This window comes from Acinonyx jubatus, chromosome C2 (assembly GCF_027475565.1).
Source record: "Acinonyx jubatus isolate Ajub_Pintada_27869175 chromosome C2, VMU_Ajub_asm_v1.0, whole genome shotgun sequence".
Classification (NCBI taxonomy): Eukaryota; Metazoa; Chordata; class Mammalia; order Carnivora; family Felidae; genus Acinonyx; species Acinonyx jubatus.
The window spans coordinates 149138791-149154565 of NC_069384.1; the positions used below are offsets into that span (position 1 = coordinate 149138791).

At 47.6% G+C, this 15775-nt stretch overlaps 1 protein-coding gene across 1 annotated transcript; it reads right to left on the reverse strand.

Annotated features, from left to right (window-relative positions):
* Positions 1 to 8803: 8803 nt before the first annotated feature.
* Positions 8804 to 15245, reverse strand: CCR8 (C-C motif chemokine receptor 8). The gene is made up of 2 exons (XM_015062848.3): positions 15125 to 15245; positions 8804 to 10740 (listed from the first exon to the last, which is right to left on the reverse strand). Exon 2 carries the CDS (start codon positions 10708 to 10710, stop codon positions 9643 to 9645), a length of 1068 nt encoding a protein of 355 aa, XP_014918334.1. The 5' UTR covers positions 10711 to 10740; positions 15125 to 15245; the 3' UTR covers positions 8804 to 9642.
* Positions 15246 to 15775: the final 530 nt, after the last annotated feature.

Genomic DNA, 15775 nt, shown 5'->3' on the forward strand with positions numbered 1-15775 from the left:
CAAGCTTGTCACCTTGTCCTTGTATGAAAAAGGAACATCTGAGATTGGCCCATGAGAAGAGCAAAAGTAGAAAGTCCTGGGGCACGTGGGTGGCTCAGTCAGTCAAGCGCCTGACTTCGGCTCAGGGCATGATCTCACAGTCCATGGGTTCGAGCCCCGCGTCGGGCTCTGTGCTGACAGCTCGGAGCCTAGAGACTGCTTCGGATTCCGTGTCTCCCTCTCTCTCTGCTCCTTCCCCATTCCTACTCTGTCTGTCTCTCCCTTTCTTAAAAATAAATAAACATTAAAAAAAAAAAAAAGTAGAAGGTCCTCTTTGCAATCGGGATGGCTACACGAGCCCTTATTTTCCATCATAATCCATGGAATAACTCCACACCCGCTCACTCCTCACTTGGACCCAGGCAAGGAAACAGACCTCTTGAAGTGATGCTCATGGTTCCTGTAAAGACCACATCGACACTGTCGTGTGTCGTCATGAAAAACAGTGGCGCCAGGGTGGGTTAAGTGTCAGACTCTTGGTTGGGGTCAGGTCATGATCTCACAGTTCATGAGTTCGAGCCCTGCGTCGGGCTCCTCGCTGATAGTACGAAGCCTGCTTGGGATTCTCTCTCTCCCTTTCTCTCTCTCTGCCCCTCCCTGCTTGTGCTCTCTGTCTCTCCTCTCTCTCTCTCTCTCTCTCTCTCTCTCTCTCTCAAACAAACAAAAACAGTGGCGTCTATCATAGTGCCCAGATAATCCACTATGGATATCCTGTGGGGCCAGATGAGGGGAGAAAAGGAAAGAAATAGTCACCCAGGGTTTCACTTCACACAGCCAGGTGCCGGTGAGCCGAAATGCTGGAGGTTCCCCGCCATCCGGGATCGGATTCTTGCCTCCCTCCTGCGCAGCCGAGAAGTGAGAGAAACACACATGCAAGACAGACAAGCGACTTCTGAAGCGACTTGCACCTGCTTAGGAGGGAATGAGCTGTTGGACGTGGCAGAAGGCTTTCACTCCACCGCCAGCCTCAACTCAAATTCTGCTGAATCCGGCTTTCTCTCCTGGGTGAGAGCCCTGACTCTGAATCCCACACTTGTAGCCACGTGCCCTCAGGCACGTGACCACCTGGGGTGTCTGCGTCTTCACCTGTAAGAGGGGGAAAATGCAGTATCTCCTCCTAAGAGTTTTCGTGAGCAAGTAATGCAACCAAACTCCCGGTACCGGGTCTGGCACGTGCGAGGACTGAAGATGCGGACTTTTTGTCCTTATCACTTTTAAAATCCGCTGCAGTTTCCACTGCTCTTTAGGAGGCTCGGGGATCAGAGATGAGGTCCCTAAATAGGGTGGGTCGCTGAGGGGGCAGGTGGAGTCACTCTTCTCCGGGGAGTCCGTAGAATGGCGTTTATGTTCCTCTGGGCAGCAGTCACCGAGGACCTGCTGGGAGCAGCCACGGACTCACCAGCTAGCCTCGGGCCCCCTCCCTCCTCTTCGGCCAAGAAAAAGCCCATTCGAGCTGCTGGCTGGGAGGGTCCCCCGGCTTCACCCAGATGGGCCTTCCAGGAGGATCCCAGGCTCTCACAGGCAGACGCACTTCTCTGAGTCACTGTGAAAGATGCCATCCTCCAAGCCGGGGTCTCCCCCTGTGTGACCCCGGGGAAAGAGGTGGGAGTCTTCCACCATTTGGACGAGAGAGGAGAGCTGGGACAGGGAGGGGACCTCAGGCCGGAGACTGACCCTCGGGGTGGTGCGTGTCTCCAGGGCAGAAGGCACCTGACCCAGAGGGGGGTCCTCAGGATACCCCACTGCCCTAGCTTCCCACCTGCACCTCTTGGAATGGCCCCACACACCTCTCAGGGAGGGGAGCAGCTTCCAGGGAGGAGAAGAGGTTAGCTGCGTGAGGAGCAGACCGCCCACGAATTCGGGATGCCACGCTCTCTATCGACCGAGTAACACACACTAATGGGCAATGCACTGATTTGGGGCCGCTCCGGGGATTAGCCGATGAAAATCCTTCCCATAAGATAAGCAAACCCGTCCCCTCCTCTGACTGCCAAGGTCTGAGATTTAGGTGGGATTTTCCTCTACGGTGTCATCTCCAAGGGAAATGGGGAGGGTCTCGAAGACTTCATCAGAGCGATGACTTCTGATGACTTCATCATCTGACGACTTCATCAGATTGGGTGAAGCCTCCAGTCATTCATCCAACACCTGCAGTTGCACTGAGAATCTCAGAGCAGGATTTCTCACGACAGGTTAGATGTATAAAATCAGAAGTCTCCCAGGGCCACCCGGGTGGCTCAGTCTGTTGAGCGTCTGACTTCAGCTCAGGTCGTGATCTTGCGTTTCCCGAGTTGGAGCCCCGCATCAGGCTCGCTGCTGTCCGCGTGGAGAGCCTGCTTAGGATCCTCTGTCTCCCTCTCCCTCCGCCCCTCCCCTGCTCACGCTCTCTAGCTCAAAAATGAATAAACGTGAACAACCACCACCAGATGTCTTCCAGTGATGTCCTCCGTCCCTTCTAAGCTTCTACCCTTTTCCATTTGTGCTCCTTCAACCCACTGGGGAAACCTCAGCTCAAACTGACCGCTAGGGGGGAGCATGAGTGCCGTCCCCAGCAGGTTCTGGCTCCCGGCCTCTGGGACAGTAGGATATGTGGCTGGTGGTGTTATTCTCATTTCACAGACTTGAAAACTGATGCTCAGAGCAGTGAAGGGACAAGCAGCCAGAAGTGCAGTGAAATAATGGGAAGGAGTTGCGGAGAATGAATTCAAATGCTCCACTACCATCTACTTGCTGGCAAAAGAGCCCCCCACCCCCCCAACCCCGCAGGAGGGCAGGGAGGATTGGAGATCATTACCAGGCCTTTCCCCAGACTTAAGAGGCTGTCTGTCAGCGCGCCCGGGTGGCTCAGTCGGTTGAGCATCCGACTTCAGCTCGGGTCACGATCTCGCGGTTTGTGAGTTCGAGCCCCGCGTCGGGCTCTGTGCTGACAGCTCGGAGCCTGGAGCCTGCTTCGGATTCTGTGTCTCCCTCTCTCTCTCTCAAAAATAAATAAACATTAAAAAAAATATGTATTTCTCTCGCCATCTGTGTAGGTAAGAAAGGGCATATACATGTAACTGTGAGTCAATAACCCAGCCAAGAAAAAAAATAGCGACTGTGTAAGCACAGGGAGGACTGACTGGCACCAGTGACTAGGAACTCGAACCAGGTAGAAGATACCAAAAGGTGTTGCCATATCATGAATTATCCAGAATTCCTGGCAGGAGGGCTGGGCACTTGCCTCTGGTTTTCTCCTCTGTCTGCTAGAAAAGGGAGTCTCTGGTTGAGCCTCTGGTTGTAATGTGGCAGGAAGGAGGCATAATAAAGCGGGTGGCCGGCCAAGGTGGGCCATCTCAGGAGTGAAGCCTGGAGGACCTGGGGGAGCAGGACAGGGAAGAGGCAGGCAGAAGACTGTGTGTGTCTTTGAATCCCGTACCAGCCATCTCACCAGGAGCCTCGAGGTTTAACCAGGCCGCAAGTTCCCATGTGCAAGTAGGCATCCTTCCAACATGCAGATCTGACCATGGCCCTGTCCTACCCATGACTCTTCTGGATAAAGCCATAATTCTTTAACTCGAGAGCTCAGTCCCCGGGCTTGCTTTCTGATCAGCTCCCCTGCTGCCCTTCCCTACCACGAAGCATTTCTGCTTCTGCAGTCCTGGGAACCTGACACGGTCTCTCTCATCTCCGGACATTGGTACTTGCTCTGCCTGGCGAAAACAGGCTGAAGTATTAAATACAGGCATGAATCAACGAGTCAGCTCCGGATAGCATCAGGCGCAGTCTGCCCCCTTTTCTTGGAGTTTTCGGGTTTCCAGCAGTCACTTGTGGTCCAGTGTAAGGATTATTCCCTCCCCAATGCCGGCTGGAGCCCCACCATGATGGAGCTTTATAACGAACTCATGGAGAAGACAGTGGATGGGTCATGGACAAGGCTATCGGGGTCCTGGTGCTTTGTGCAGTCTCTTAAAGGGCGGACCTTGGAAGGACTACTAACACTGTCCCTAGTAAGTTAGAACCCCTATATCAAGATCACTTACCCTGGGCTGGAAGGGGGGCTCTAATAATGCAGAACTGTTGGCAAAACTTAGCTTATGTGTGGGCATTTTCCTGAAGGTGCTCAGTGCCCCAGAAAATCTCCCACCTCTCTGGTGTGGCCTGCATTAGCCTGAGAGTCAAGTACAAGGCAGTCTGAACATGATGATCCTAGACTCACGTGGTATTAGGCTAGGAAAGGACCTTGGTGGCCACCTAGTTCAACTTGCTCATTTTACAGGTGAGAACAGTGAGGCCTTGAGGGGAGACACAGTGAGGTTTGGGCAGAGCCTGCACTAGAATCAGGAATCCTGCCTCCTGGTTCCATGCTCTCGCTTTCCCATGTGCAGTCACTCCTGCAGTCTCCTTATACCCACCCGCTGAATCCTGTAGAACAGACAGGTGCAGCACAAGTGAGGAAGTGGGAAGGGGCAGTGGCTTCACCCTGGCACAGCCAGCCAGGGTCACCAGGGTGATGATCAACAGTGACCAGGAAGAGAGCAAAAAACTTCAGCATCTGTGTATGAGGACCAGGGGTCCTCACCTCGTCTTGTTTCAGGAACCCACTCCTTTATTCATGGAACAAATGTATATATTTTGAGTTAATTTATTTTGAGAGAGAGATAGTACAAACAGGGGAGGGGCAGAGAGAGAGAGAGAGAGGGAGAGAGAGAGAGAGAGAGAGAGAGAGAGAGAGAGAGAGAGAACCCCAAGCAGGCTCCACACTGTCAGCACAGAACCTGACTCGGGGCTCATACCCATGAGGCCTCGAGATCGTGACCTGAGCCGAAACCAAGAATCGGGCGCGTAACTGATTGAGCCACCCCGGCGCCCCTCGTTCAACAAATATCAATCAAACACGTATAATCACACTTACTGGCATCAATGTAAGAAATCACTCTAGGAAAAGAGGACTTACGAAGCACTGGGATGACAGCATGCCGAAAGTTCTACAAAGACACAGACTACCAGGAAATTGCTGCTCGGTTCTAGTTCAACTGGAATTTCAGGGTCTGGACATTCAGAATGAGGAGCTAGTCTTTTGTTATTAGCGACCTAACATAATAACGGAACTCACGGGATGTCCAAAATAAAGTAAATTTGTGTCTACACCAGGAGAAAGAAGCACAGTTCTCATGTTTTTCAGAAGTTACACGCTTTGGAGGAGCGGTGTGGCTATCCTCAGCACAGATTTAAACATTTCAAGATAAAGCTGTCCGGACGCTTTCCTAAAATGAGTAGGCAGCCCTCCAGGCATATATTTGCAATATGGTCAATATGATGGGTGTCAGTTTTGCCGAATGAGCCATCTGTAATTGAAATTATGTTGTTAACTTGGAAAAGAAAAGAAAAAAAAACTGCTCTGAAATTGGAAATTAACGTTTGGTATACTTTTAATATGTATTGCAGAATATTCTATCTGAAGGATATTTTTTAGATTTTATACGTATTCGGCATCCTCGTGGTACTAAAACCCCGTCTGTAGAAAGAGGAAAAGAAGCAAAACCCCAAATAATTTCTGTTTACAAGAGAGAAACTAAGTATAAGCAAATAGTTTGAAGGAAAAGAGAACACACACGGTAATTAAAAGAAAGCTGCCATGACTGTATTAATGCTGAGCATCGAAGACTTTCAGTCAAGGAGTACTGTTGGAGGAAAAGACACATTTTTTTTTCAAATTTTTTTTCAACGTTTATTCATTTTTGGGACAGAGAGAAACAGAGCATGAACGGGTGAGGGGCAGAGAGAGAGGGAGACACAGAATCGGAAACAGGCTCCAGGCTCTGAGCCATTAGCCCAGAGCCCGACGCGGGGCTCGAACTCATGGACCGCGAGATCATGACCTGGCTGAAGTCGGACGCTTAACCGACTGAGCAACCCAGGCGCCCCAAAAAGACACATTGAATGATGACAAAAGAGGGCGCCTGGCTGGCTCCGTAGGAAGGAGCACATGATTCTTGATCTTGGGGGTCGTGAGTTAGAGCCCCACCTTGGGTGTAGAGATTATAAGTAAATAAACAAACAAACAAATAAACTCTTTTAAAAAGGTTAAAAAAGTCAATTCAATAGAAAGATGTATAAATCTGGGCGCTTGGGTGACTCAAGTCTGTTGAGCATCAGACTCTTGATTTCAGCTCATATCATGATCCCAGGGTCAAGGGATCAATCCCTGCTTAAGATTCTCTCGCTCTCGCTCTCTCTTCCTCTGCCCCCTCCACCTCTCCCGTGCTCGTGCTGTCTCTAAAATAAAAAACAAAAAATAAAAAAAAAAAAGGACTTAAGAAAGGTATACAGATCTTCTATTTGTGTGCACCGAATTAACATAGCTTCAAGATATATGCAGCAATACTAAACAGGATTAAAATGAAAAATACACTGGCAATCACAGTTAGAGATTTTAGTGTACCTTTCACAGTGACTCGTAGAACAAGCAAACAGAAAAACTCAGCCGAATGGAGACTTGACCAATCTGATTAACCAGCTCCAGGCAACAACCACACAATATACCCATTCTTTTCACATGTACGTAGCACATTTACATAATAAACCACGTTCTGAGTCGCAAAACAATTCGCAATAAATTTCAGAAAAGGAGCATCTGGCAGCGCAGTCGGTTGAGTGTCAGACTCTTGATTTCAGCTAGGTCCTGATCCCCAGAGTCGTGGGATCCACGCCGCCTCTACAGGGAAGCCCGCCTGGATTCTCTCTCTCTCTCCCTCTGCGCCTCCCACGCTTGTGCGCGCGCTCTCTCTCTCAAAATAAATAAACTTTAAAAATTTTTTCAGGGTGGCTCGGTCGGTTGGGCGTCCGACTTCGGCTCAGGTCCTGATCTCCCAGTCGGTGAGTTCGAGCCCTGCGTCGGGCTCTGTGCTGACAGCTCAGAGCCTGGAGCCTGTTTCAGATTCTGTGTCTCCCTCTCTCTCTGACCCTCCCCTGTTCATGCTCTGTCTCTGCCTGTCTCAAAAATAAATAAACGTTAAAAAAAAATTTTTTTTAATAAAAAAATAATAAAATGTTCAAAAACCTGAATGTACACCTATGCATTCTGGAGTCAAACTAGAAACTAAAGCATAAAGAAATCCCTGTATGTTTGGAAATTTTCAATTAATTTTTTTAAGTTTATTTATTTATTTTGAGAGAGAGAGAGCGCGCACTCGTGAGTAGGAGAGAGGCAGAGAGAGGCAGAGGGAGAATCCCAAGCAGGCTCCTCGCTAACAGCATGGAGCCTGATGGGGGGGTGGGGCTCTATCCCACCAACCATGAGATCATGACCCGAGCCAAAATGAAGCGTTGGAGGCTCAACTGACTGAGCCACCCAGGAGACCCTAAATTAATTTCTGAACAACTCATGATAAAAGGAATTCACAGTGGAAAGTGGAAAATAATTTAAGTTGAAAATCAGTGAAAATCTGTTGTATGAAAATGTGTGGGATGCAGTGGTGCTGAGAGGAAATTTTATAGCTTTAATGGCATCTTTCAAAACTGAACAAAGGTTGGAGCACCTGGGTGGCCCAGTCGGTTAAGTGTCCAAGTCTTGATTTTGGCTCAGTCGGGCTCTGTGCTTAGTGTGGAGCCTGCTTAAGAGTCTCTCTCTCTCTCTCCCTCTGCCCCTCTCCCCCACTTGCACTCTTCTCTCTCTCTTTCAAAAAGAAAAAAAAAAAAAGAACAAAGGTTGATAATCAGTAATCTCAGTTACATTTCAAAAAGCTGGAATAAAATAGAAATCAAACCTAAGGAAAGCAGGTAAGATAAAGCTAAGAGTAGAAATCAGTGTAAACACAAAACCAGAAGATCGACAAAGCCAAAATCTGGCTCTTTGAAAAGATTGATAAAATTGATAAACCTCATAAGACTGATCAGGAAAAAAAAAAAAAAAGAGGGGAAAATACAAACTGCCAATAATAGGAATGAAAAAAGAAAAGGACATTATTTCATATTCTCGTGTATCAAAAATACTGTAAGAAGACATTAGGAACAACTACATGCTAATTTGACAATTTAAACTGGGAAAATGCCTTAAAAAGCACAACTTTCCAGAACTGAGACCAAGCAAAACCAGAAAATCTGAATAAACTTTACCTGCCGAAGAGACCGAACCCATCATGTGAGATCTTCCTACAGAGAAATTGCAGATGATCTCATGAATGGACCTCGCCAAGCAAACCTTGAAGGGGGACATCACACCCAATATTTTACACAAACTCTTTCAGAGAGTAGTGGAAAAAGGAGCACTTCCCCACACATCTTTTGGAGGCCACATCTGACCAGGACATTTTTTTTTTTTATTAAAGCATAATTAACATACAGTGTCATATTAGATTCAAGCGTACCATATAATAATTCAAGAGTTCTATACATTACTCAGTGCTCATCATGAAAAGTGTAGTCACGACCCGTCACCAAACAATGCTACCGACTGTATTTCTGAAGCTGTGCTTTTCATCTCCGGAACTTGTTGATTTCACAACTGGAGGTTTTTACCCCTTAATCCTCTTTATCTGTTTCTTTCACCCATCCACTCACCCGCCGACCTCTCCTCTGACCACCAGTGGTTTGTTCTCTGTATTTAAGAATCTGGTTTTGTTTGTTTGTTTGTTTGTGTCTTTTTTCTTTGTTCATTTGTTCTGTTTCTTAAATGCCACATATGAGTGAAATCACATGGTATTTGTTTTTCTATCTCTGACTTATTTCACTTAGCATAATACCTCTAGGTCCATCCATGTTGTGGTAGATCAGACCAGGATATTTTATTTTATTTTATTTTATTTTGAGAGAATGCATGCACACGGCAGGGGAGGGGTAGCCAGAGAGGGAGAGAGAGAATCCCAAGCAGGCTCCACACTCAGCACAGAGCCCGACTCAGGGCTCGATCTCACAAACTGTGAGATAATGATCTGAGCTGAAAACAAGAGTTGGAGGCTCAACCAACCGAGCCACCCAGGCACCCCACGACCAGGACATTTTATAAGGAACATTATAGGGCAATATTTCTTATGAACACAGATACAAAAATCCTGAGAATCCAATTATTTATTAAAAGGATCATGACCAAGAGGTCATTTTTCCCAGGTAAAATGCAGGTTGATTTAAGATAAGCAAATCAAACAATGTAGTTCACCAAATTAGCAGAATAATAGAGGAAAACTATAGGTTCACCTTAATAGATAAGAAAAAGCATTTGATAAAACTTAAATGGATATATGATACAGACTCAACAACAACTAAGAAAAAAATCCCAAAGTTAACATTATACTTAAAAAAATTTTTTTTTAATGTTTATTTATTTTTGAGAAAGAGACAGAGTGTGAGTGGGGGAGGGGCAGAGAGAGAGGGAGACACAGAATCCGAAGCAGGCTCCAGGCTCCGAGCTGTCAGCACAGAGCCCGACTCGGGGCTCGAACTCACAAACCGTGAGATCACGACCTGAGTCGAAGCCAGACACTCAACCTACTGCGCCGCCCAGGCGTCCCCGTAACCCCGGTTCTCAGAGTCTCCCTTCACGTAGCCTCAGACTCTAGCTTGAAATCACTTGTGTCCCCTAAAGGCAGAGCAGGGAGGAAGGCAGAGGCCTGCTTCCGGGCCCCCTCCTCACAAAATGTAGTCTATGCTGGAGGATCGGAGGGGGTTCTGGCAAGAGGAGGAGGACCTGTCCCAGCCCTCCCTGGGGATTTGTCTTCCTGCGTAGAGGAGGATGTGGCCGCAGCTCTTCTGGAATATTTCTGAGAGGTGTTTCTTGAACCTCTCGCCCATGAACGCATAGATCACAGGGTTCACGCAGCAGTGAGTGAAGGAGATGGTTTCTGTGACATGGGTAGCATAAATGAGCCGCTGGCTCAGGACACATCCGTCCAAGATCTTCATGTTGAACAGGGACGTGAGGAAGAGGACCACGTTGAACGGGACCCAGAAGAGCAAGGAAGTGACCACGACAATGAGCACCAGCTTGATGGCCTTGGTCTTGCTGTGGTTCTGGCAACGCTTCAGTTGGTGCACGATGCTCACGTAGCAGAAGATAAGGATGGTGAATGGGACCAGCAGACCTAAGATGTTAATCTCCAAGTAGATGAAGATCTTCCACTTCAGAGTCTGCTGACCGTAAGACGAGTAGCACTGTAGAACGCCGTCTTCGGAGGCCACTTGGTACAATCCCAGTAGCGGGCTGGTGACCACGATGGCGATCAGCCACATGACCAGACTCAGGGCTGTGCCCATTCTGGCCGTCCTCACCGTCATGGCATACACAGCGTGGACAACTGCCAGGTACCTGTCCACACTCATGAGGGTGATGAAGAACATGCTGCTGAAGAAGCCGATGTAATAAAAACCGGAGACCAGCTTGCACATTGCAGTCCCAAACACCCACTGGTCCAGCTGATAGTGGGTCTGGAAGGGGAAGGAGAAGACAAAAAGCAGGTCCGACAGGGCCAGGTTCAAGAGGTATATGTCTGTGATGCTCCTCAGCCTCTTGCAGGCGACGAGGACCAGGATGACCAGGCTGTTCCCCAGAAGACTGAATACAAACAAGACACAGTAGAGGATGGCAAGTAACAACTTGTTATCTCTTTGGATAAGTTCCCCGTCGCAGGGGCTCGACGAGATATCAGGATAGTAGTCGTCAGTTACTGTTGTCACGTTGGGCTCCAGGGTGTAATCCATCGAGGCGGGAGGACCAGGTCAAAGAGGCACCTAAGAGAGATTCGTTCCTTAAAAATATTTTTATTTAAAAAATGTAGTCTGAGTTGTAACCATCCCTACCCCTGCCCCATTCATATGTTGAAGCCCCGAAGTCCTGTTACGGACTGAACATTTGTGTCCTCCCCAAATGCATATGTTGAAGCCCTACCCCACCTCGTGATGGTATTAAGCAGTGGGTTCTTTGGGAAGTAACTGGATTAAATGATGTCGTGAGGGTAGAGCCCTGGTGAATGGCATGAATGCCCTTCTAGGAATCACGAGCCCGCTTGCTTCTCTCTGCTCTCAGCCATGAGATACAAGGAGGAGTTGGCTGTCTGCAGCCTGGAAGAGGGTTCTCACCTGAGTTTGCATTTCCCAGCCTCTAGAACGGTGAGAAACAAATTCCTGTTGTTTATAAACCACCCCTCTATGGTTTTCTGTTATAATAGCCCCGAACTGGCCAAGACACCACCAATGTCATCTTTGGAGATGAGCCATTAAGGCGATAATTACAGTTCAGCGATATCATAAAGGTGGGGCCCTAATCCATAGGCCTGGTGTCCTTATACGAAGAAGAGGCACCCAGGCACTCAAGCCGTCTCTCTCTTTCTCTCTCTTCGTGCACGGGGAAAAGACCGTGTGAGGGCACAGCAAGAAGCTGGCTGGTTGCGAGCCAGGAAGAGAGGTCTCCCGGCAACCAACCCTGATCTTGGACCTCTCGCCTCCGGGACCATGACGAGAGTAATTTCTGTTGTTTAAGCTTTGGAAGTGCGTGGAAGGCAGGCGTCCTGAGGCACATGCTAGAAAAAGCCAAGGCTGCCTTGAGCGGACTGTTGGTGGAAATTGGGATAGTAAAGGTGATCATGCCGAGGGCTCAGCAGGAAGGGAGGAGGCTGGAGAGAGAGCTTCCCTCACCTCAGAGAACACATGTATCATCGTGAACAGAAAATGGGTAGAAGCTGGCTCTTGTGGATGGTAGAACTTGCGAACAATAAGACTGGATGTTTGGCTGGGGGCAGCCTGGACTCTCTGTGCAGCTTCCAGTAAAATGGTAGGGGAGAGAGGTGAGCTGAAGGAGTTGTTAAAGAGGAATCAGAGCCTGAAGATTTGGAAAACTCTCAGCCCGTCCATAGGGCAAAATGAGGAATTGTTTCTGGAGAGCACGCCTCAGGTGTGGCTGGGCAATCACCCCACACAGAGATCACCCGCGGAGTCAACCAGTCGTTTCACCAGCAGCCAGGGGTAGAGACCCTACTAGTTTGGACAAAAGCTGCAGAGACAGAACAAAAGAAAACCAACCCCCTTGGACTTCTAAGATTCTACGAGATAGGACGAGAGAGCCATGTGCCTGCGAGTACATTTTATCCTTCAAGGAAAGGGAGGGACGTCCCTGAAGATGGAGAAGTCATCAGGCCACCTGCCCCGTTGGAGGGCCAGGGCTGTTTGGAGGCCAACCCCGCCCAGTGCCATGGGGGGGGGGGGGGGCGGGGTGAGGCCACAGCCTGGGGCCCTGAGATGACGCTGCCACCTGGTGGGCAGGGAGGGCAGAGCGCCCAAAGGAGATTATTCTTGAGCCTTACAACTTTTGGGCTTGCCTGGGACCCACCATCTCGCTCTTCTTTCTGATTTGTTCCCTGCGGAATGGGACCGTCTGTCCTAGGCCTGTCCCACCGCTGCCTTTTAGAAGCGCATAACTTGTCTGGTTTCATAGGTTCACAGCGGGACAGGAATTTTGTCTCAGGATGAATCACACCCCACGTCTCTCCCATACCTGATCTGGATGATATCCAGGTAAGACTTTGGATCTAGAAATGAGGCTGGAATGGGGTAAGGCTTTGGGAGCTGTTGGAGTGGAGTGACTGTATTCTGTGCGTGAGAAGGACATGAATTTTGGGAAGCCAGAGGGCAGGATGTTAAGGGCTGACTTGTATCCCCGTATGTCGAAGCCCTAATTCCCTCTGTGATGATATTTGGAGACAGGGCTTCAGGAGGTAAGTAAGGTTAAATGATGTTGTAAGGGTCAGGTCCTGATCTGTTTGCACTGGTGACCTTATAAGAAGAGGAAGAAAGACCTCTCTCTTCCTCAGTTCATGCCCAGGGAAAAGGTCATACATGAGGACACACAGAAGGTTGGCTGTTTGCAAGCCAGGAAGGGGCTTTTACCAGGAACTCAATATGTCAGCATCTTGACCTTAGACTTCGGTCCTCCAGAACAGTGAGGAAATAAATTTCTGCCATTCGAGCCACCCCAGACTGTGCTATATTGTTACGGCAGGTCAAAACGACTTGGGAGCTGTCAATATTTTCTGTCCAAATTTTCTGTAAACCTAAAGCTTCTCTAAAAAATAAGGTCTATTAACATGTTTTAAAAATTGAAAACTGCCTCAGCTGACCAATACGGGGGTGGGGATTAGCTGGGCTCAGAAATGCCAAATTTTATGAAGAAAATTTAAATACCTATCGTGCCGCCACCCAGAATGAGCAATTGCTAACATATTGCCAGGTTTTCTTTTGGTTCTTTTTTTTTTCTTTCTCTTTCCTTCCTTCCCTCCTTCCTTCCTTCCTTCTTTCCTTCTTTCTTTCCTTCCTTCCTTCCTTCTTTCCTTCCTTCCTTCCTTCCTTCCTTCCTTCTTTCCTTCCTTCCTTCCTTCCTTCCTTCCTTCCTTCTTTCCTTCCTTCTTCCTTCCTTCCTTCCTTCCTTCCTTCCTTCCTTCCTTCCTCCCTTCCTTCTTTCCTCCCTTCCTTCCAGGCTGCCTGCCTAATGCAACAGAGATGAAACTAAAGCTCCCTTTAACTGCACGAGTCCCCATACCCTGGGGGCAATTCCTGAAACCAGTATGTTATGGTTCATTCTGAATAGTTTCCCCCTGTACTTTTACAGACTTAAATGCACCCATAAAGAATATATAATATTGTTTTGTGCTCCCTGTTGACTTACACAAATGGTGTCCTGTCTCTCATTACCTATCTTGCTTTTCTTCTCCCAGCTCTGCTGTTCTAGAAAGGTAGCCACGCTATTCTAAAAAGTTCAGTTTCTTCTGTTTACTGCTTTTATAAGCACCATACGTAACTATTTTAAAAGTTCAACAGAAAAAGATCATTGAAACCATACCGGCCACAGAAATTACTAAGATTTCTAAGAATAAATGTGATAAAAACTGCAATTCAGTTATGTAAAATATTGTAAAATTTTGGTGAAGGGTAACAAAGAAGACATGATTAAAAGGGAAACGTATGCTCTGTTTATGCGAGGGAAGACCCAACAATGAAAACATGATAATTCTCAGCCTGATAGATACATTCAAGGAACTCTCAATTTAGACATTATCTTTCCAAGGTGTTTGGCTGCGGAACATTCAGACCCCCCTGTCCACTAGGCCACCTTTCTGTAATTTGAAATGCTAACCAAGGTAGCCATTTTTAAAGGTATTAATTTCATTTAAGTATGTACCCCCAAATAAATTTAAAAACATACTTCCTGAAGTATGAGGGTGGGCCTTTTTTGTTGTGGCTAGTATCTCTCAAAGTAATAGTCTCTCCTCCTACATCTTCCTTCCTACTTGTCTTGCAGTTATTTAAAAAAAAATTATTTTTTCAGTTTGCCATCCTTCTGTTCTGCCCTCTGAATATCCTAGAGTAAGAGGGGGCCTCAACTCATTCCTTCCCCAGGTCCTTCCTGCTGACCCCCCAATCCACACTTCCCCCACGCTCCCTCATCGGTAAAATCCAGGCGAAGTTTTAAGAATGTGCACCATTTATCACAGGGGGCCAGGCGTTTCAGACGCATGACTTCTTTTGTTTCTCTTGAATCCCTGTGAAACAGGCACTCAGACCTCCTTTCTGTTTCTGGAGTTCGGGTTGTATCTGAATCTCAGAGAGCGTCAGTCCATTGACTAACGTCACAGAGAGGAAGACCATAGAGCCAGGCCTCAAAAATGCATCTCCTCCAAACCCTTCATCTCTTCCATATCTATTTTGTGGGGAGAGTAAAAACACTCCAGTCTTTTAGAGTTCAGGCCACCTGACTTCCAAGTTCTAGACTATTTTGCACCCGAGTGATGGTTGTCTGACAGAAGCCTTGTAGCCAGCAAAATTACAGCCTCCTCCCAGATGCCTGGTGGTAAGAGGTATTTTCTTATCTACCTTCCCACTCTTTTGACTTCCTCCTACTGTCCTGCAGAGAAAATGGCACGGCTTGCTTCCCTCAGTCAGAGCCAGGGCCAGCCGCTAAGACATCTGCAGGTTTGCGGACTCAGGACATGCAACGATGAAAAAAACGACTCACCTCTCGTGCCCAACTTCTGAAAGCTTGGCCCTCCCTTTCTTTTTCTCCTGAGGACATAAAAGAGTCCTTGCCTAATATCCTTCTTCCCCGGGGATGTTTATTAACACATACCTTAATTTGAGCCTTTGTTCTGGAGATTTCAGTGCTGCTATTTCCTTCTTTGCAGAACCTGCCTCGTGTGTGTGCAGCTCAGTGAACAAGAGCTCCCCTGGAGGAAGGTGTCTTATCTATCTGTGGTGAGTGGCAGAATAGGGGTGGACCTACCATCCCAACAGTGACTTAAAAAGATCTCACCTGAGGACACATAAGAGCTGACAGATTAGCATATGAAAATATGCTCAACACCTTATGTCATTAGGGAATGGGAAATTAGAACAGCAGTGAGGTAGCCCTCCGTAATTATTAGAATGGCTAAAATCCCAAACACTGACAACACCAAATGCTAGAGAAGATGCGGAGGAATTCTCATTTATTGCTGGGGGGAATGCAAAATGGTCCTGCCACGTGGGAAGATGGTTCGGCAACTTTTTAGAAGGTTGGCAATTTGTCATGAAGCTAGAATAGGTTTATCATATCATCCAGTAATCGTGTTCCTGGGTATTTACCCACATGAGCTGAAAACATATCCTCCCCCCCAAAACCTGAGCATATGAATTTATAGCAGCTTTATTTCATAACTGCCAAAAGTTGGAAGCCACCAAGATGTCCTTCAATCGAGGAATGGATAAAAGCTGTGGTAAAGTGCACGATGGAATATTATTC